Source organism: Arvicola amphibius, chromosome 6 (assembly GCF_903992535.2).
Source record: "Arvicola amphibius chromosome 6, mArvAmp1.2, whole genome shotgun sequence".
Classification (NCBI taxonomy): domain Eukaryota; kingdom Metazoa; phylum Chordata; class Mammalia; order Rodentia; family Cricetidae; genus Arvicola; species Arvicola amphibius.
Genome location: NC_052052.2, coordinates 154,439,656 through 154,460,784, shown reverse-complemented (window position 1 = coordinate 154,460,784; position 21,129 = coordinate 154,439,656). Strand labels below are relative to the sequence as shown.

The following is a 21,129-nucleotide window of genomic DNA, read 5'->3' as shown; positions in this document are numbered from 1 at the left end:
CTGTGTCTGGCAGGCAACTCCTGACCTGCCCTTCTTCCCATCATCCTTAGTTTGGTCGCCCTACCTATACTTCCTGTCTATTCACTGGCCAACAGCACTTTATTAAACCAATTTAAGTGACAAATCTTTACAGTGTACAAGAGGATTATTTCATAGCACGCCTCCCAAGTAGTAAGAGTAGAGGCGTAAACTATGCTCAGCTAAGCACAAAATTTAACCGATTGAAGTCAGTAGATTAAAAAAAATTATGAGGTGGAATCGCTGTGAAAGCAACTCAACACTTTCATCTTCTGTGCTTCTCCATCCGAGGTCAGTAACAAGCCCATGTTTAACCAAATATCTGTTCCAATTACTCTGAAAATTTAAATAATCCTTAGGTCTCTTGAGTTAGAAGGCCAGGCCCCTTAGTCTCTTCCTCCCATCTTTCTTTCCCTGAGTTGCTGTCTCGCACATATGAAACATCTCATCCACGCCCTCCTTCCCGACTCCCGGTGTCAGTAGAAGAGGAACACCATGAGCATCAGGCGTCTTGATTCAGTCCTCCAGACGTGGAGGGAAGCTAATGGAGCTGGAGCGTGCTCTCAAGAAGGCCTGAGTCTGTCTGGCCTTATAAGGCTATTCTCAAGCTATAGGCTCCCATTTTTAAAATGCTTAACATTTTTAATTCTGTATATATGGGTGTGTATGTGCCTGTGAGCGCAAGTCCCCCAGAGGTCAGAGACAGCTGAATCCCCCAGAGCTTGTGGTGAGCCCCCCAACATGGGTTCTGGGCACTCGGGTCTTCTGCGAGATCAGCACCCACTCTTAACTCTTATCTACCAAGCCACTGCTCCAGCCCGAGAAAGATTCTGCACTGCAAGCTTGCATTCCTACTCTCAGCTCAGACACAGCACGGCAGGTGGGTATCACGGGCGGCTGTGAGGGCCACAGTCTCGGAAAGGAAGAGAAAACACGTGGAAATCTGTACCACAAAATGAGAAAGCTTCAGTTTCGTTAGCAAACCCTGACCTTATTGCCTTCGACCTAAGCTAGCCCCACTTTTCATCATATTTTGCTCTTGAAATAGGAATGTGAATGCTGGGAACATCCCTCTAAGACGGTGGGTGTGAACTCAGCAGGGCACACGTGGCACGCGTGTGGCTGTGGGGTCTAACGAGCATTGGAAGGGATGAGGGACGAGGACAGAGCAGAGAGAGAATGCTTATCTGAGTATTAATGAGAGGCGGGGAGGAAAAGTGAATAAGGCGTTTTTAATTTCTCTGTGTGCAGGACCTGCAGTTAAAAACCGGGCAAGAAGAAGGTCTGACCCCAAAGGCTGAGGACCTCGATGGACTTAACTCGAACAGAAGAAAAGGTCCTTTTAGAGGTGTGGACCAAGTGCAGGTTGGTCAGCTCTGTTCAGTATTTCTAATTATCTTCAATTTGATGAGAGAGAGCCTCAATACAGGTTGAAAAATAGCAGATTCTGAATAAAATCTTCCAATGTTAGATTTTTTGTTGCTTGTTTGTAAAATCTCTGTATTTCTTTCAAAAATGTTATTAAATTATTTCTCATCCAGAAATGTGTTATCTTCTTATGTTGGCAGAAATGATTTTTTTGAATATGGTATGAAATCCATGTTCTAGATTATATTTAGTCCCATTAAAGACAGGTATATTTTTCAGACAGGTATATTTTTAAAATCCAGAGCTCTACTTTCAAACAGAACCAAATTATGTATGTACTATAACATATTATAGTATTTTTGTGTTATACTTTAAAATAAAACCAAAACCCATAAACTAAATTCAAAGGTCAAAGAAATTAAAAATATTTATATAAGAAAAACAATGTAGTTAAAATTTGTAATCATATTCAGAATACAAATACATCTATTTAAATTTTGAAAATATTTACATTTTACATATTTTAATAGTAACATTTAGAGTATGGCCCTATTCCCACAGATACCATTTACACTCAGAAATATCTTCAGTAGCTGTCTTTTTGTCTATTGGAAACCCTACTCACACTTGAGAAATGCTATAAATATTAACTTAATTGTGGACTTCCTAAGGCCTTTTCCTGGAGGCTAAACTGAGGTGTTTGAACAGGTACGGCGTTGTGTGGGTTGACAGTGCTTACAGGATCATACTTCATAGGTCTGTTCTAAGATTTGGCTGCCTTTGCATCTTTTTTTGCCTCGGCTACATTGCTCCCTTTTCTCCTGCATTTTTATTACCTTGTCTTTGTGCAGTTGCTTTGTGACAGGGTCTCAGGTGAGCCCAGATTACTCTGAAACCTTCCTGTGTAGGTGGACGACCCTGAACTTCTGATCTTTGTCTGCTCTGGAGTACTGGGATTACAGGCGTAGGACCCCGTGTCTGGTTTCTCACTGTCTTAGTATAGATTTCTAGTTCTTTCTATGGGGCCCAGGACGGACCGGAAAACAGTGCTCTGTTGATGTCTGTTTATTTGTTGTTCTAGTGATTTAAAGACACTTCAATGTGCTTGTGATGGCATGTGTTTTAGTCATATTTTATGTATGTCTCTACTTGCTCCTGGTCGTGTCTAACAGAATACTATCACGCTTTGTACGCCCTCCCACCCTTCATTTTGTTTTGTGGCCTTTAAAGTTGACAATCTACAAAGTCAATTTCTTTTCCATGGAGTATTTATTCCATTGGTTGACTGAATAAAGCATTTATTTACTTACTCATTCGACCTTGTATCGAATGCCGTCTGCAGGCCAGGCAGCACATGGGGAACTAGCCATAGGGAGCTGACCAGACCGCCCTTGCAGTCCATGAGTAGCTCGGGTTGGAGGGCAGGTTGAGAGAGCAACTGCCAGTGGAAGCCTGGTCTCTGCAACAGTGATTTTAACAGACGTGAAGGGAACCGTGATGCTTTTGTCAGGCAGAAATAGCTGGAGTGTGCCACTGTGGGCCAATAAATTATAACTCCCTACAAAACGACACAGCAGCATGTTCTCAGAATCACCAGAGCCATGGGAACAGGAACTGCTCTGACAATCGTAGCGTTCATTTTAAGTCTCAGTCCCTTGAAATGGTATAATTTTTGTGGTGGGGGAGTAACAAACCATAGCGTTTCTTTTAATATAGAAATTGGATGAGCAGAAGAAATGGTTAGATGAAGAAGTAGAGAAAGTTTTGAACCAACGCCAAGAACTAGAGATGCTGGAGGAAGATCTGAAGAAACGTGAAGCCATTGTCTCTAAGAAGGAAGCCCTGCTCCAGGAGAAAAGCCACCTGGAAAATAAGAAGCTGCGATCTAGTCAGGTATCGTGCTTGTCAGTGTTCTCTGCTTCTGGGATATGTTCTCTCTAAAAGAGAAATCTGGAGCTGGGTAAATGGCTAAGAGACTAAGAGCACTGGCTGCCCCTCCAGGGGTTTGAGGTTTGATCTCAGCACATATATGGAAGCTTACAACCATTTCTATACAACTCCTGTCCCAGGGAATCTCTTCTGGCCTCCATAGGCACCAGGCATGCACATGGAACACAACCATACATTCAGACAAAACACCCTTAAGCATAAAAAAAATCAGAAAAATTAAAAGGTAAATCACAAGCTTATTAAGTAATTTGCTTTCCGTGGGCTGGAGAGATGCTCAGCGGTTAAGAGTACTGCCTGCTCTTCCTAAGGTCCTGAGTTCAATTCCCAGCAACCACATGGTGGCTCACAAACATCTGTAATGAGATCTGATGTCCTCTTCTGGCCAGCAAACATACACGCAGAAATGCAGACAGAAGACTATTAGTCCACTGGATTCTTATCAGAAAAAGGCATTAAAAGATTTCATTTTTTTCTAGTGTTTGAGGACTATGTACAAGACTTTGACTGTATGCATTTCAGACAAGGACCATGATAGGTTGAATACATATCTAAAATGACAGAAAAGAAAAATGCTTCATATACAGTTAACTCAAGCCAAGCATGGTGTTAGCACCTGTAAACATTGCATTCCTGAGGTAAGGTAAGATGATTAGGAGTTCTGGGCCCACTTGACCTACAGACCATGTTCAAGGCTAACCTGGGATACACAGGTTATCCCTGTCACAAAAGAAACAAAAAATTAAAATATATCACCTGGCCTTGGCCTAAAAATCAGAGCTAAAGTTATAAGCCTACTGAACAGACACACAGTCTGGACTGTAGGCATTTTATAATGTAATTTTTAAGATTTATTTTTTATGTGTATATGTCTGCATACATGTATACATATATGTGCCCACAGAGACCAGAAGAGAGTGTTGGATCCCTGAAGTTGAAGTCACAGACAGTTGTGAGCCACCTAATATGGGTGCTGGGAACAAAACCTGTGTCCTCTGCAGGAGCAGTGAGCGCTCTTGTCTGCTGGCTAGTCTCTGCGGCCCTCTTTGTGACATTCCAGTAGGGATTTCTTGGTGTCACACCTAAAACACAGCAGGAAAAAAAACAAATAAGATGGACTTAAAAATATTTGAGATTTAAAAGACACAACCAGCAAAGTAAAAAGATAGCTTACAGAATATAGGAAAGTGTTTGCAAATTCTTTATCTGCTAAGAGATTGAGAAAGACTTAAAATTTGATAATAAAAGGTTAACCTTTCTGCTCTGCTAGCACTTGGGAGGCTGTTGAAGTAGGAAGATTATATAGCACAATCTTGTCTAAAACAAAAATGAAATAAATATGACCTAATAAAGAGCAAAGGATCTGAAAAGACTTTTCTCCAAAGAAGATGTAGAAGTGGCAATAACCACATAAGAGGAGAGTCATGTCAGCCATCAAAGTAATTAATACAAAGAAAACCTCAAGTGAGAGCCTGCTCACTAGAAGTATTGCTCAGGGATCAGGGGGAAGATGGAGCATTTGTCTACTGCTGGTGGGATTATGGTATGGTTCAGTTACCTTGGATGACTATTTTGGAGTTCCTCTAAAGGCTAAATATTCAGACATGTTGTTACCCAACAATTCCTTAGGTATGTATTCAAGAGAAATAAAAGCACGTGTCTATATAAAAACTTTAAGATTTATGGAATCCTGGCTAAATAATAGAAACACGACATGTTCACCAGCTGATGATGTATTGAGTATTGGCTTTAAGAAGTAATGAGTCACTGGTATCTGCTCCATAGGGTGAACCTTGAAGACACAAGTTGAGTGAAATAAGCTATTCACAATATGTATTGTGTAATACTATTCCAGAATAGGCAATTCCAAAGGTAGCAGAATAGGTTGCCTAGGCTAGGAAATATGGTTAAGAAAAAAAGATACTATCACCATAAAACAGGAAGCACAGGCCATTAAAGACATGAGGAACTGTTAGGGGTTGAAAGGGTAGGCAGGAAAAGCTGAAATGTTTGAGTGAGTTAAAAGAAAAGCCACTAGAAAATAAAGAGGGGGAAATCTCAGATAAATCTAGGAAGCCCATCATTGAAGTAGCAGGAAATCCAAAAAGATGGATCAGAGAAAGCACACATCAAGCTATGCCTTTATTTACCCTCCTCAGGTTCATGTGTGATACATGTGGTAGTTAGAAAGAAAATGGCCCCCAAAGAGAGTGGCACGGTTCGGAGGTGTGGCCTTGTTAGAGGAAGTGTGTCAGTGAGGGGGTGGGTGCTGAGGTCTCTGCTCAGTCTACTCCTAGTGTCACAGTCCACTTCCAGTTGTCTTCCGATCAAGATGTCGAATTCTCCAGCACCATGCCTGCCTGCATGCCACCATGCTCCCCTCCACAGTGATAATTATCTAGACCACTGAAATTATAAACCGCCACCCCAATTAAATATTTTCCTTTATAAGAGTTGCCATTGTCATGGTGTCTCTTCACAGCACTAGAAACCCTAATTAAGATATTGCATTTACATATATGCAGGCAAAACATTCATATTAAATACAAAAAAAAATTTTTTTTTGGTTTTTCAAGACAGGGTTTCTCTGTGTAACAGTCTTGACTGTCCTGGAACTAGCTCTTGTAGACCAGGCTGGCCTCGAACTCACAGAGATTCGCCTGCTTCTGCCTCCCAAGTGCTGGGATTAAAGGCGAAAAATAAATAGATCTTAAAAAGAAAAGGTTCCCAACATAATATGATATTTTAGACTTGCATAAAAGCCCATCAAGGGCCCAGCCGAAAAGTGTTCAAAGCAAAGCCTTGTGGAAGGGTTAGGTGAACTGAGGAGAAACCAATCTTCAGTACCCCAACTAGAAAACTAGTCAGTTGTCACTCTCAGGAGCCAGAATGGCACTGGCTTCTCTGCTTTCTTCACTGGGACTCAGAAGATCTAAAGCAGCCTTCAGATTCGTGAGGAAAACGATTTCAACTAAAAATCCTCTTCTTAGTCCAAAGGCCTAATTAGTGTGAAGGTAGAGCATCTTCCATAGAGTGTCTCCTGCCTCAGGGAGCTGCTGGAGGAGCTTGCGCTTCACGTATGAAGAAGGATCCAGGGTCTGCAGACATTACTCAGCATGGGCATTCAAGAAAAGAACAGGCTGAAACGGCTCAGTGGGTGGGGGGTGGCTGCCAGTTCAGTTTGATCCTCAAAAGCTCACATGCTAGAATTAGTTATACGGTACAAAATAGATATATCAGGTGGAAGTATGATCATTTTTTACAGATATATTAGCTATGGATAATAGTCACAAATTCATAATGAGGTCAGTGAATATTGATTTAACTAAAAGCTCTACTATGACTTTGAGTGGGAAAACAGAGGAGGGACGGCCCATAGAGAAGGGGGTGTGAGTGCTGAATTCTTACCCTGTGCTTTTCAGCAGCATCTGAAGTTGGTTGTTTACACACAGGGCAGAATACCAGAAGAACCAACTAAAAGGAATTAAGGAGGATTATTTGGGCAAATGGTTCTGCTTATTATTATGATATGTTAAACCTTATGATAGTTTATGTGTATGTTAGAAACCATATGGAAGTATATAATACAATATCTTTACAAATTATTTTAAGTAATAATGGACATCTCCACAAATCTGACCAGATTCTTATATTTTCTGACCATAATGAAATAAGAATAAAAAGTATGCTGAAACACACCAAATATTAACATTTTAAGAAACCGTAACAGTCTTACCATGTAATGAACTAAGGAATAAAATAATAAAAAGAAAAATGCCACCTCTCAAAACCTTTGATTTTTTTTAATGAGTCAGTATTTTGCCTGTATGTATAGTGCACTATGTGTGCAGTGCCCAAGGAGGCCAGAAGAGGGCGCCGGATTCCCTGGGACTGGTTACATTGTTAACTGTCTTATGAATGCTCGGAACTGAAATGCCATCCTGCCTGAGCAGCCAGTGCTCTTGACTGAGCCACCTCCCTGGCCCCCATAACTTCATACTTCAAACCTATAGATCTTTAAAGAACCATTAAATTTAAGATTTTAGTTAATGGATCCCTTGAGAAAGTTTATGGAAGAAAATAAAATATAAAAATAGAACCATTTAGTATCTTGTTGATTTTTTTTCTATCTGAATTTCTTGTAACTCTCTTTCTACTGGTGGGTTGTGTCTTTTAGGACTTAAGCACAGACTGTCTGAAAATATCAGATCGCCTGAACTCGTTGGAGCAAGAGTTGTCGGAGAAAAGTTTGCAACTTGAGAGCTGCACAGCTGAGGAGAAAATAAAGATCTCAGAACAGGTTCAGGCTCTCCAGAAAGAAAAGGATCAGCTCCAGCGACAAAGAGACAGTGTGGATGAGAAGCTTCAGAGTGGCAGAGTGCTGTCCCCCAAAGTAAGTCAGTACTCCTTGGAGCTGGAGCTGTCCTATGACGAGTGATGTGGGTCACGTGATCATAAACCTGACAAACCGTCTGACTGTGTCAGCTAATGAGTTCATCTGGCATCTGTGTGGTACTGTCAGCCGTGCTTGGTGAGAGACAGATGTCCTCACAGAATGGCGTTCCGCATGGACCCTCCTGGACCGCCAGGCACTAGAGAGTCAATACATCCCTTGAGCGTGGCCTCAGGCACTAGGGAACCAATACTCAACATCCCTTGTGCGTGCCTCCTCAGCTGATTCTCACCTGAAATCACAGATCACAGGAAAGCCTCTCCCATTTGTCTTTCAAGGAGAGCACATAACCTGTTTTTCCTTTTTCACATTTTGAGGCATGAGCCCATGTGCACAAACCATGATGTGTTGTGGGGTCAGGACAACGTGGAGGAGTCAGCTCTCCCCTTCTTACCATGTGGGGCTCAAGGGTCAGGCCTGGCCCTCCACTCATCTGTCACCTGGGTATCTTTGGTAACATTGCTAGGTAGTTCACTACATAAAACATGCCTATGACATTAAGAGTTAATTCTTTCTATATAAACGTGACTGAGAAAGGGCTGTTTTTTTCAGAGAAAATTCTCCACCATTCAAATGAAAGTACAAATTCCAATAAGATACCTTCCAGTTACAGTTTTTATCTGAGAGGCGTATAGCTCTTCCCATCTGGTTTTGGTTTTGGTGTTTTGAGACAGGGTTTCTTTGTGCAGCGCTGGTTATCCTGGAATTAGCCTTGAACTCAAGATCCACCTGCCTCTGCCTGCCAACTGTTAGGATTAAAAGCATGCACCATCACCACCCAGCCTGTTTTCTTATTATATAAGAATTGATTCATTCATTGGCTGTCAAATCACCCCAGACTTGGTCCTTTAGAACATGTTTATTTCAGTGGGAAATGATCCCAATGCCTTGAAACTTCTCTCCGAATATTTATTGTTATGGCCCATTATTGCCAAAGCAAGGGCAGCTGCCGAAAGAAGGTGAACTTCAGGAGCCTTGTGCCTTACGTGTTAGCCTGGGCAAGAGGGGGCATTAGAGGGGCTCCTGAGGAAACAGCAGGAAGGGTGCCATGTAAGTCTCCTGTAAATCCAGCGTTGAATGAACTGATGAAGGGAATTCAGGCTACCTTAGACAGCTGTCTGTCAGCTGAAGGGACTTTCCACACATCTGTTTACTGACTTAGAGCCCCCAGAGCTCCGAACTTTCAGATAAGCACCTAAACACAGCAAGCTTTAAGGAATTCTGTCTGCCCCGGACTGCTACCAGGAAAACATGTAGAGGAAAACAAAGCAAGCCAACTGCTAGGGTGTGTTTCTCCTGAGAATCCATATTCTCATGGGGAAGATGGACATATTAGAAACTGAATCCCTAAAGAACATTAAACAGACAATTACGGGTGCCGTAGTAAAGCTATAGTTACATTATCTACACAAAGTAGTGCAGAGATCATCCGGGGAAAGATGTGTCAGCGCTGCCGTGGTGGATGGCAGCCGTAAGTTGGATTTTGAAAAACATGGTGAATGTTTTGATAGGGCCATTACAAGGTAGAGCAACCGGAAGTGAGAAACCTGTTTGCAGAGGGCAGAGCCCATTGCTAGTAGACAGTAAAGCCGTGGTAGTTAATACGTACCCACATCCTAGCACTTGGGAGGCCGGGTGCAAGTCAAGGCCAGCGATACTGAGGTCGCTCTCGCAGGAAATGGCTTCTGTTCCCTGTGGAATTCTCTGGCAGAACATTGGCAACACTCCCTGAACAATACCGGCCCAGGTGGAACACGGCTGGGTTCCGCTGAGCCTTGCAAGCTTCTCTGGCTTTCTTTGGCATAGTGTGGAAGAGCCTCTGCTCTCACTGCTGTGTTATAAAGCCAAGGTCAACACTCTTAGTAGGTCGCCAGTGGCACATTATCAGAAGGAGATTCTAAAAGGACATGAATAGGTATGGGATAGCTTGCAATTTTGATGTTTTTAAATTGCTTCAAATTATTTTCTCTTTTTACAGTCATTATTTTTCTGATTATATTGTTTACAAGAAATGATAGACATTAGATCCTTTTAGTAGCAGATTGCCCAACAATTCATTGGAAACAGAACACTTCCATTTTTTGATGAAATACAAAAATTAAAATTTACATATTTGAGACTGGGTGGTGGTGGCACATGCCTTTATTCCCAGCACTCGGGAGGCAGAGGAAGGCAAATCTCTGTGAGTTCAAGGTCAGCCTGGTCTACAGAGTGAGTTCCATGACAGCCAGGGCTACACAGAGAAACTCTGTCTCAAAAAAACAAAACAAAAAAATAAAAAAAAAAGAGGAGCTCAAAGTTTCTTAGAGCTGGAGAAATGGCTCAGTGGTTAAGAGCACTGGCTGCTCAGCTAGAGGACTGGAGTTCCCAGCACCCATTTCAGGTGGCTCGCCATCACTTGTAACTCCAGCTCCAGGGGAACTCATGTAATCATTTGCCCTCTGTAAGAACCTGCACACATGTGGCATAATGTACATACATATAAATGAAAATATGAAGTCCAAAGTCCCTTAACTCTGGGCTGCTTCGGAATAAAGTTACACACTTTCCTAGCCCTGCAGGAGAGCGCTGGGGCTGATAGACAACCAGCAGTGTAAACCCCCCCGATCCCGTAGCTCAGCGTCCAGGCCCTGGGACTCCCCACTGCCGCGTTCCGGCTCCAGAAGGCTGAACGGTCTCATTCCATCTCCGCCATCCGTAGTGCACAGCGTGACTGCAGCTTGTGCCCACTCCCTGTACACTTGCCACTGTCCTTGCCAAGACGTTCACAGCTCCGGCATCTCTTAATGTTCTCCACTACAACCGGGGATGCGCATTCACCGTTGGGCCTTTCTGTCTCTGCCACATGGTACCAGGCTCTCTGTGATTCCTGCAATCTTGTGTCTCTCATGCTTTGTGGGAACTTTTATAAACTGCCGAGTTTGGCTACCAGTGTGAGACAAAGTATTGACCCCCTCGCACCCCAGCTTGTGTGTGCTGACCCTCAGCAGATGCTTCCCTGCTGCCTCAATGGGGCGCACTTTGTTTAGTGGGGTGATCCTCAGCCCTCAGCTCCACGCCTCACCACGGCCCCACCCCAGTTCCCGCCGACCCGCCCATCCCAGGCCTCCAGCATCTGTGTTTTTCTTAGCTTTTTCATCTTCCTCGCCCACAATGTTTTAAAAGCTCTGAGCACCCAGCAGCTTTTTAGTCCTCAGTTTGAGGTCTTCTACATCCTTCTCTGAACTGTGTTCAGGTCCATCACAGCAGCTCTCCTCTGCTGCCAGTCTCTGTCCTGGCTTCCTTTCTGCCACTCTGGTAAAGCCCTCTGAGTGAAGCAGCTCCGGGAAGGAAAGGTTGTTCAGCTTGCAGGTCGCAGCCCTACACTCAGGGAAGTCAGGACAGGAGCATGAGAAAGAACTTGACCCAGATGCAGGAGCACTGCTTGCTGGCATGTGTGCAGGCTGGTCCTCGGCTTGCTTTGTAGACAGCCCAGACATGTCAGCAGTCAAGACAGTCCTGCACAGGTCTAGCCCCAGGTTGGCCTTGCTCAGAAACCCCTGCTTAAGATGCCCCTCTCCAGTGACTCGCGGTGTCAGGCTGACAGATTTCACTGGGACCATGAGAACTAGATCTGTCTAACTGTTTCGGGGTGCTAGCTAACCTCTCACCATCCTCGCCACTTATAGTTTCTGCTGACCGTTGTTCTACTCCCCACTTGTAGGTTGTCAGGTTTTTTTTAAATCTTGCTCAAGTGCATTGAAAATGCTTCATCTTCATTTTCCTGTGCGAGGCTTCTTTTATTAAGTTAACGCTTTGCATAGCTGCCATGTTGCTGGCGATGACAAGGTTGCTGATGATTCAGAGCTGTTCTCTAGTAAGTGGTGTTCAGGAAGAAAACACAGTGCCTTTATGTCCATTCTGCCTTTTAAATCCCAGTTCCTTCTTTATGTCTAAACATTCGTTCATCCCAAATATACATATAACACAATACTCACATGAAAACTTTTGTTAGTCTTTTGTTTTACTTCTTGATTGAGAGTGTTTAATTTAAAGCATTTAGAGACTACTTCTTTTGGCCCTTGTTCTCAGGGAAGCCTATTAGAAAAGTAGATCCTTAGGACTCACCCAGATCTGCTCTCTCAGAATCTTCATCAACATCTTCAGTTCAGATGAGAGTTTAAAAGTGTGTGCTGTGACGGTTCACCACGGCCACTTACCTTGAGTTAGAGGACCCCAGCTGTGGGGGTCATTGTATTTTCACCTCTCACTCTTGTAAAGTTTCATGTGGGGTGTGTGTGTGTGTGTGCGCGCGCGCGCGCGCATGAATGTATACGCTTACATGTATATGCGTGTACATGCATGTATGCCATTCCGCATGTATGAAGGTCAGTGGACAACTGGGGAGTTGGTTCTTTACTTCTGTCATGTGGATTCCAGAGAACAAGCTTAAGTAGTCAGACTTGGCAGCAAAAGCCTTTACCCACTGAGCCGTGTCATTGGCCCGTGGGCAGAAGTCATTTGGAGTGGTAGTCCTCAGGATTCCATAGTTATACCTCATGTTTTCTTAGCCATTCCTTAACTTATATCCAAAACTATGAAAACTAAAATTATGCTAAATAGTTCCCATCATGCCTTTCATATTTATTTGTGATAAAATATAATCTGAGTATCAATTAAAAAGTCAGAGTGTTCTCTTTAGATAACTCACTTCTATTTCTAGGTTCCTTTTCTTCGTTCACCTAAGAACCTCTCAGAAGTATTTAAGGTGGTTTTCTTTCTTCTGAAGAATGTGATTGTTGGGGTGAAAAGATGGCTTCAGTGACTAGAACCTGGGTTCAGTTCCCAGCACCCACACGGGGCAGCTTGCAGCCGCCTGTAACTCCAGCTGCAGTCCAGCCAGTATCCTCCAGTATCGTCGTCTGGATTCTGCGGGGCACCTGCACTCACGTGCTCAGACAGTACACAGATATACCTAATTTCAACGTTGTAAAAATTAATCTCTCAAAATATAATTTTGTTTATTTTGGAACAATTATTATATAATCAAAGGATGGTTAGCCCAGAGAAATGGCAATTGAATGTTTTTCCCAAATCGTTCTCCCAGAAGATTTAATAAGATGGCCTATTAAAGTGAGTGCTTGAATTCCTGCTAGATGATTCTTGAGCTGAGAACAGGAGGTCTGTGAGTCACTGAGAGGTGGAAAAATAATCAGACATATGAAAATTTTAAATTTTCATTAAGTCCAATAAACAGTTTACAGCATGTGATAAACACCGTGCTGGGCAGATGTGCGTGGGCAAAGCCGTCCTCCTGGAGAAGCTCGCTCTGGGGACCTCAGTGCAGACACAGGACAGACACAGAGACAGCCACCTCTTCGGGCACCAGGGATCCGAGTTCCCCTCCTTCCTTCCGGATAGCCTTAATCTTGACAACTCAAAGGCCGGTTTTCTGTTCTTACACACGGTGTGTATTACCTGATGCTATGCTGCCATCATTTAAAATAACATTGCACAGGAGGGGTTTTTTTCTCAGAAGGGGGTTAAAACAGCTCATGATTCCCCTGCCTCAGCCTTCCGAGTGCTGGAGTGTTAGGCATATGCGTCTGCAGCTGGTTCATTTCATAGGAATCCTGTGAGGTGTCCCAGTCCCGAGTCCTGACTCCTATGTCACCTCTGCTCCTTTTCTTCCAGACTCTGCTGGTCGCTAGTGCTCAGCCCCTGGCTCCCAGTGCAATGTCCCCTCCTCCTGACCTAGCACTGTCTGCTTTGCCAGGTCTTTGGAGCTACAACAGTACCACCATCATCAGTGGGGATTCTACATGTAAATGCACTTGAGGAATATGGAGGGAGATGTCAGTATTGCAGAGTCTGTGAGCTGAGATCATGTTCAGGTGTATCCTCTGGATTGGGTAGTCAATGTTTGCTGTGTAGCCTTGGAACATCATGGAATACACTTAGCTTTTGTTTCTTCCTTTTTGTTATATAATGTTTGTGTGAAGATTTGACATCTCTGTTATACACTGACAAGTGACCCATCCTACAGTGAGAGTCAGGGAATAGTCCCTTAGACGGAGACTCTGTCACATGGTAAGACCTGAGGTAAGCATACGACAGAGTTCAGGCTATAACTTTTCTTAAGATAAACGCTCTCTGTGGTCCCTAGGAAGAACATCTTCTTTTCCAACTTGAAGAAGGAATAGAAGCTTTGGAAGCCGCAATTGAATTCAAGAACGAAAGCATCCAGAGTCGCCAGAACTCACTTAGAGCATCATTCCAGACTCTCTCTCAGAGTGAGGCAGATGTCGTGGGGAAACTAGTTTGCCTGAACCTTACCGAGATCAGAGCTATTCTTTTCAAATATTTTAAAAAGGTATGTGTCCAAGGAATAATACTTTACTTACAAAAGAGGGTCAGAGTACCCTTATTTATACTGAACTAAAAGTGCCGGCCTGGAAGAGCTGGCAGGTTGACTAATCTTAAGCACTGCTGTTCTTTATGGTACTGAGCGCTTTCAGAAAGGATTGTGAATTATCCAGATAAACCTGACTTGGTGAGGTGGTTAAAACTGAAGTCCCCTTGATAGGAGGTCTTTTTTAGACAAATTAATTTCTATGCTTCCTTATTTCTTGCTTCTAAACATAAATGCTATTCATGAGAAGTCTAGGGTCCTGCAGGTTGTCGCTCCTCCACCACTGTGAATAGGAACCTGCTGTGTTTCCGACCGTGATGTCTGAGTTGATTGGAGACGAAGTGATGCTCCGGTGGCCGAGAGAGCAGCAGGTTTTATTAATCTGGATTGCTTAATCAGGTTATCTTACAGAGCTGGCAGTTTTCTGATACTGGGATACTTTGTATCATTGAGAACTATATTCTTATTTTCTCTATTATTTTTTCATTTAAAATATGTACCATTTTTCCCTAAAAATATAGTGAGTTACTGAGAATATTCAACAGTTGATACAAAGTAAGACAAATACTTTTTCAAGGTGTAGTTGTGTAAAATAGAAAGTGAATGCAAAGCTCAGCATAGTGGCACACACCTTTAATCCCAGCACTCGGGAGGCAGAGGCAGGTGGATCTGTGAGTTCAAGGCCAGTCTGGTCTACAGAGCGAGTTCAGGGCAGCCAGGGCTACAGAGTGAGACCGTCTCGAAACAGTTGAGTGAAAATATTAGTCATTCTCCCAAGACTGTGTCAGGAGTAGGTGGTCTAGGCTTGGAGACAGAGTCTCAGGTGGCATCCTGAGGGCTCAGCCAAGGCCACTGTGTGGAGTGGGTGTTGTTTTGTGGCAGTCATTTGAGAGTCCTGTCAGGATCTACTGCACAGACACTGTCCACGGTGCTCCGCTTCTGTGTCTGCAGACCACAGCAGACACACGCATGGCCTGGAGTGGAGCCTGTGTGCTTCAGGCCAGAATACTCTGTAACTTAGGACAGAGTGGGTGCTGCAAGAATAAAAGCATCCCCTGTATCCATGCGGACTAGAGGAGCAGAGTTACAAAGTTATAGCCAGGCATGCTGGCACGTGACCATATATTCCTAGCACTTAAGAGGCAAGTTCGAGGCCAGCCAGAACTGTATAGCAAAAAACATGTCTCCAAAAGAAAAAGCAAACAAGAAAGAGAATTATAAAATCTGAACTCAGAGATCTTATCTAATAAGTTTTAGAAGGGCAACTCTTAGTGCAATATTATGTTGAAAATGAAAATATTACCAGTTCAGAATTCCAACAAATTCAAATGGTTGTTAGGCTATTTTCCAGTTATGTTTTAAAGCATTTGCCATGTATCCTACACCTTTAAAAGGCACTTAAGATCTTACTAAAGTTAAGTAGCTGCAACTTCATGTAGTCCAAGAAAACTAATCTATTGTGTCAGACTATGTAAGATACCCTCTTAAAAGGTCAAAAATTGTCTTTGATAGGTGATTAATTTGCGAGAAGCTGAACGCAAACAACAGTTACAGAATAAAGAGATGAAGATGAAGGTTCTGGAGCAGGATACTCTGATCCACGAGTTAGAGTCTGCCCTGGAACACCTGCAGCTGCAGTGTGACCGGAGACTGACCCTCCAACAGAAGGAGCATGAGCAAAAGATGCAGTTGTTGTTAAATCACTTCAAAGGCAAGTCCTTGGGGGTCGGCTGGGTTAGGGGGCATGCTGAGGAAGGGAGCCAGGCCCCATGTCATCTCCCAGTGTGTGTACATAGTTACTCCTTTATATGCGTGGCTACCGTGTTTTGTGTCATTTGGTGTAAGATGACCCATGCTCGAGTTGGTAGACGAAGTGATAGATTCTGTTGGAACTCCCGACTCTATTTCTTGTTACAACTTTAGTTGATTATAAAATTTTATGCATTAAGGTTAGATCATAGATCAAAATTGATGGGTACACAATATAGTAATACTAGTGGCCAGCAGCGGTTCAACAGTAGATTCTGGTGTAGGAGAGCTATCGCAGTAGTCTGGCTTCACGTTACCTGAGGAGGGGGCTGGTGTCCAAACAGGCGCTGTGGCAGCACAGACCTTGCTAGCTGAGCCTGCTTCTGCTCTAATTCAGGCTGCTCAGCCCTGACACTCATGATCACAGAGCTGTGATTGGTTGAAGGGATTTGAAAGAAGCAGAAAATTGGAAAACATAAATTTGGGTCTTGAGGAAATGACAGCAGGTTAACCTTACAGTGTTCGTGTCTCTGCACAGTGAACAGGACCTCCCTTGGCTGGTCCCACAACCACTGCAGTCAGACGCACCCCCTCCTTTCTGTAGTCGCGTCTAAGAGATGATTGGGATCACACAGCAGGAATTCATAGCTCACTGGGAAGAGTGCTTACAGGTCATGCGTAAAGCCTGGGTCCAGCACCTCTTATTCTCATGATTCTCATGATACTGTGTCTCAAAAAAAATCAATAAAAATCAAATTGTTTCTATAGTTATGCATACAGATTATACACAATAGCTATAATTATAATTATTAACAATTTGAGAATTTTCTAATTTCAACTGTATTCATATGGGAAATTAAGCTGAAAAGCTATATGGCATTTGGTTGGTTGGCTTTTCTGGTTTTGGTGCTGAAGACCAGACCCTGGGACCTTGCACGTCATTTTTAAAGCTAGATGATGGGTTAAATAGCAAAAGAAGATGGAAACCAAGTTTTTATGTGTGTGTGTGTGTGTGTGTGTGTATGTATATATGTATGTACTGTAAGGAGGGTGTAAGTCTGGAAGTGTTTTCTGAAGGTCAGAAAACTAGATTTATCATTGTAGAACAATGGTACACAGTCACAAATATTATTACCTGGAACAGCAACCAAAGCTCCCATCCCCATTCTGTAGTGTTTTTTCTTTGTTATTTAACCTTTCTAGACTCATTACTAACAGCTTTTCTGTTTGTGGGTTTTTACTGTGTGTTTCTTCGGCCTATAACCCAGGCTTATAACTTTCCATATGGCCACAGTCTGATGCAAGCCCCAAGTCATATGGGTAGAGGTCTACACACTTGAGCTGTTTCTAGAGGACGCCTGTTCTGTTGTTCTTGATAAGCTTGGCGAAGGCGCCGAGGCGGGGCAGGGAGTGGCTGACAGAGAGTAGGTAGAGAAGGGAACAAAGGGATCGATCCTTTGAAGAAAGTTGTATAGAGAGAAGAATCCATACTGTGGCTGTGGAAATCCCTTAAGGCAACAGATCCATATAAATGCTTCTGACCCTTTAACGCGAGTCTGGAGCTATTCTGAGCTATAGTTTTGAGTCATTTGTGTAAGCCAAGGTTAAATGTCAATTTTTGCTTTGTGTAGAGCAAGATGGAGAAGGCATTATAGAAACCTTTAGAAAATATGAAGATAAAATCCAGCAGCTGGAAAAAGATCTTTACTTCTATAAGAAAACCAGCAGAGATCTTAAGAAGAAACTGAAGGAGACCACCGGAGGAGCGTCACCATGGCGGCTCTCACTAGCAGAGCGTAAGGCTTCAGGTGTCACCTGACATGCTAACCCTGCCTCCTTTCCCAGACCTCTGCTGAGGTCATTTCCCAAGTGACAAGTTGTTTAGGGGAGGTGCTTAATTCATCTCTGTAGACAAACTGTTCACAGAAGTGCTGGGGAAATTTTTCTTTTCCTTTTTTTTTTGTTTTTTGAGACAGGGTTTCTCAGTGTAGTCCTAGCTGTCCTGGAACTAGCTCTAGTAGACCAGGCTGGCCTCGAACTCAGAGAGATCCTCCTGCCTCTGCCTCCCAAGTGCTGGGAGTAAAGTGCACCACCACCGTCCCTAGTGATTTTTTATTATGGGCATGTTTTTATTAATTATGGAAAATATTCAAGTCAAATTTGAAAATGAAAGTATAATAAGCCCAAAGCATTGTTTAAAAAAATATATTAACTCCAAATAAAGGTTGTTTCAAATAATATATTATGGTAGTTTAAATACTGCACTTAATTCTTTCTTGTGCAGTGAATTAATGAACTGAACCCCTTGCCTCTTATCTAGGAGTGTTGCACCTCACGCGTGCTCTTGTCTAGTGTTGCACCTCACGCGTGCTCGGCAAGTGTATTGTGAGGCTTAGGCTCAACTCAAACTTGTGAATCTGCCCTGGAGTTTATCAGCATGAACAGTAGCTACAGAACTGTTCATCTTACTTCAGTCACTGTCTGGGTTGTAGCTACAGGTTTGTTAATGTTCTCATTCATTGTTGAGGGAAGTACTTGACTTTCAAACATTAAAAATGTGTAAAGTTTAAATATACAAGCTGTGTTAAAATTACAAACTGTAGAATGATTGCTTTTATTAATTGCCTGCTATAGGGCAATTGCTTTTTGCTGTCCTTGGCTCTTAGCCCTTAGGGCATCCCTAGAATCTGTTAACTTTCCTGTGTTATAGAAAAGCAGCCTCTGGTTGCCACCAGCCCCTGTAGACAGGAGATGCAGTGTCAGGAGGACTGGCTGCTCTTTCCATGGACCTGGGACCCACATGGTAGCTAACAGACACCTGTAACTCCAGTTCCAGAGGCTCCGAAATCCTCTGGCCTTACATAGACATACACGAAAACACATAATAAAAATAAATAAATCTTTTTAAACAAGATTTTTAACAATATTGTCCAAAAAGTAAAACCATGTGTTCCTAAGGTCAGTCCTAAGGCATGCCCTCCAGACATTTAAAAACATGACCAAACTCAGACATATCCTTGTATAATTATCCCCTTCATAATAGAACAGTTACCATGACAGAGTACTCTACAAAAGTCAAAAATTCCTGGAAGGTTATACATTGTTCCTTTTTATAAGACCTCAAAATAGGGGGGCAGTGAATATTTCAGAAATAACTTGACCCTAAATCACAGACTGCAGATAACAGAATATTGCTATCATGCGAGGGGGCCAACATGACCAGATTTGCATACATGTATGTGATGAGGAAAGCCTGGAGATGAGGGCAGAGCAAGCTTAACTTGGCCAGGACTCGGCATTAACTAGTAGCCAGCCAGGCAGAGGACAAGGATAAGAGGGAGGAGGAAGGGATGGGGGGCTCGCTGGCCTGGCAGAGCACCCAGACTTCAGTTCCGGGTGCTCACGTCAGGTGGCTCATGACACTTCAGGGACTCTGACACCCTCCTCAGGCACTGCACACACGTGATACCCATACATACATGCAGGCAAAACACTTACATACATAACTCTTCAGACTAGAGAGGTGGCTTAGCAGTTAAAAGTACCACCTGCTCTTTCTGAGAACCCAGGTTTGGTTCCCAGTACCCACATGGCAGCTCACAGTCACTTCCAGCTCTAGTCCCAAAGGATGTGATACCCTCTTTACTCTCCGCACATGAGGTGTGCAGACACATGCAGGCCAACATCCGTATGCATAAAACACTGAATTGCATTAAACTGTAGAAAAAATGAATAGCTATTTCTTTAAAAAGATTTCAGAGGCACACAAAGTACTCAGGTTTCTAGAGAGTACCAAAATCACTACTTGATTTTTCAGCGTCAATGAGTTGGAAAAAAAATGTTATTCACTCCCGGTGGTGGTGGCGCACACACCTTTAATCCCGGCATCAGGAGGCAGAGGCAGGTGGATCTCTGTGAGTTCGAGGCCAGCCTGGTCTACAGAGCTAGTTCCAGGACAGGCTCCAAAGCTACAGAGAAACCCTGTCTTGAAAAACAAAAACAAAAAAATGTTATTCACATTTCAAGATGTTTATATGTGAATCAGGATTGATTCGTAGCCACACGTCTATTTGAAGATGCCACTAAGCAAAAGTCTGAAAGCATCGTATATAATAGTCATAATGATGTAGTTTGTTAGGCTGTTGTCCCAAAAGTACCTGGTTTTGAGAAGATGTTCGCTTTGTTTGTGTGGCTCCTCCTTAGAACGTGATGCTGGAGATGGAGTCCTGAATCCAGAAGAGGCAGCTTCTGAAGAATCAAAATGGGCCTCTAGAACTGAAAAGACAAAATTGAACGGAGGAGAAAGAGAAGGAGACAATTCTTCAAGCGGCCTAGAAATGGAACCGGTGCCCCAGCAGATTGCGGAGGGCAGCCCAGACTTACTTCCAGTCCATGGCTCAGTAGCACCCTCCAGTGGCCAAGTGCCGAGCAGTGCCGATAGACCAGGGGCCCCTCCCTTCACACAGCTGCAGAGTCCACCGCCGTCCCAGTTCCAGACACTGAGAAGTACCGGGCAGCTTCAGGGTGTCAAGCCTGTCAAGCTGTGTCGTAGAGAGTTACGTCAGATTTCTGCCTCGGAGCTGTCATTACGGCGCTCCAGTATTGGAGCTGGGGTCCGGTCGGTGACTGCTGATTCCCTCGAAGTACCCGAGGAAACATAGTGACTTCAAAGCCTAGGCCCTGGACAATAAAACTTAATTTAGTAATTATGTGAGAGGTCCCTTCTTCTCACAGAATGAAAGCCCAAGGTCACCAGCTTCTTCCCAGGACACAGGAAGGGGGTGGGTCTCTTGGGTACTAGAGTGTATTTTAGGGTTTACTGTTTTATAAATGAGTTTTTGAATGCTTGGGTACTAGAGTGTATTTTAGGGTTTACTGTTTTATAAATGAGTTTTTGAATGCTTGGTACATTGAACTGTTCTACTTATGTAAGTGTACTGAAGTTCTCTTCCAGGCATATTTCCTTTATTTTTTAAGTACATTTGGAGAACAAAACTGAGACTAAAACGTGCTTCAAATGTATATTATTCTATGTAATATAAAGGCATATCTTAGAAGTGCATTATAACCCTCCAGTATTGGAATGTTTACGTATACATATGTTGCTGTTTTTTTAAACTCCAGATAAACCCCAACTGTGCCAGAGTTCCCTACCTGCTGTGTTTGTTTGGTAAGATGAAAATGTTCGCCAGAATCCAGCCTG

At 43.2% G+C, this 21,129-nt stretch overlaps 1 protein-coding gene across 1 annotated transcript in view; it reads left to right on the top strand.

Annotated features, from left to right (window-relative positions):
• The window catches only part of Kif27 (kinesin family member 27), a 75,113-nt gene extending 54,526 nt beyond the window's left edge, over nucleotides 1-20,587 (top strand). The window contains exons 11-17 of the mRNA XM_038333721.1: nucleotides 1,270-1,383; nucleotides 3,103-3,279; nucleotides 7,511-7,726; nucleotides 13,932-14,138; nucleotides 15,690-15,888; nucleotides 17,558-17,722; nucleotides 20,130-20,587. Of these exons, the coding sequence (XP_038189649.1) occupies nucleotides 1,270-1,383; nucleotides 3,103-3,279; nucleotides 7,511-7,726; nucleotides 13,932-14,138; nucleotides 15,690-15,888; nucleotides 17,558-17,722; nucleotides 20,130-20,587 (1,536 nt within the window). The remainder of the gene's footprint in view (nucleotides 1-1,269; nucleotides 1,384-3,102; nucleotides 3,280-7,510; nucleotides 7,727-13,931; nucleotides 14,139-15,689; nucleotides 15,889-17,557; nucleotides 17,723-20,129) is intronic.
• Nucleotides 20,588-21,129: the final 542 nt, after the last annotated feature.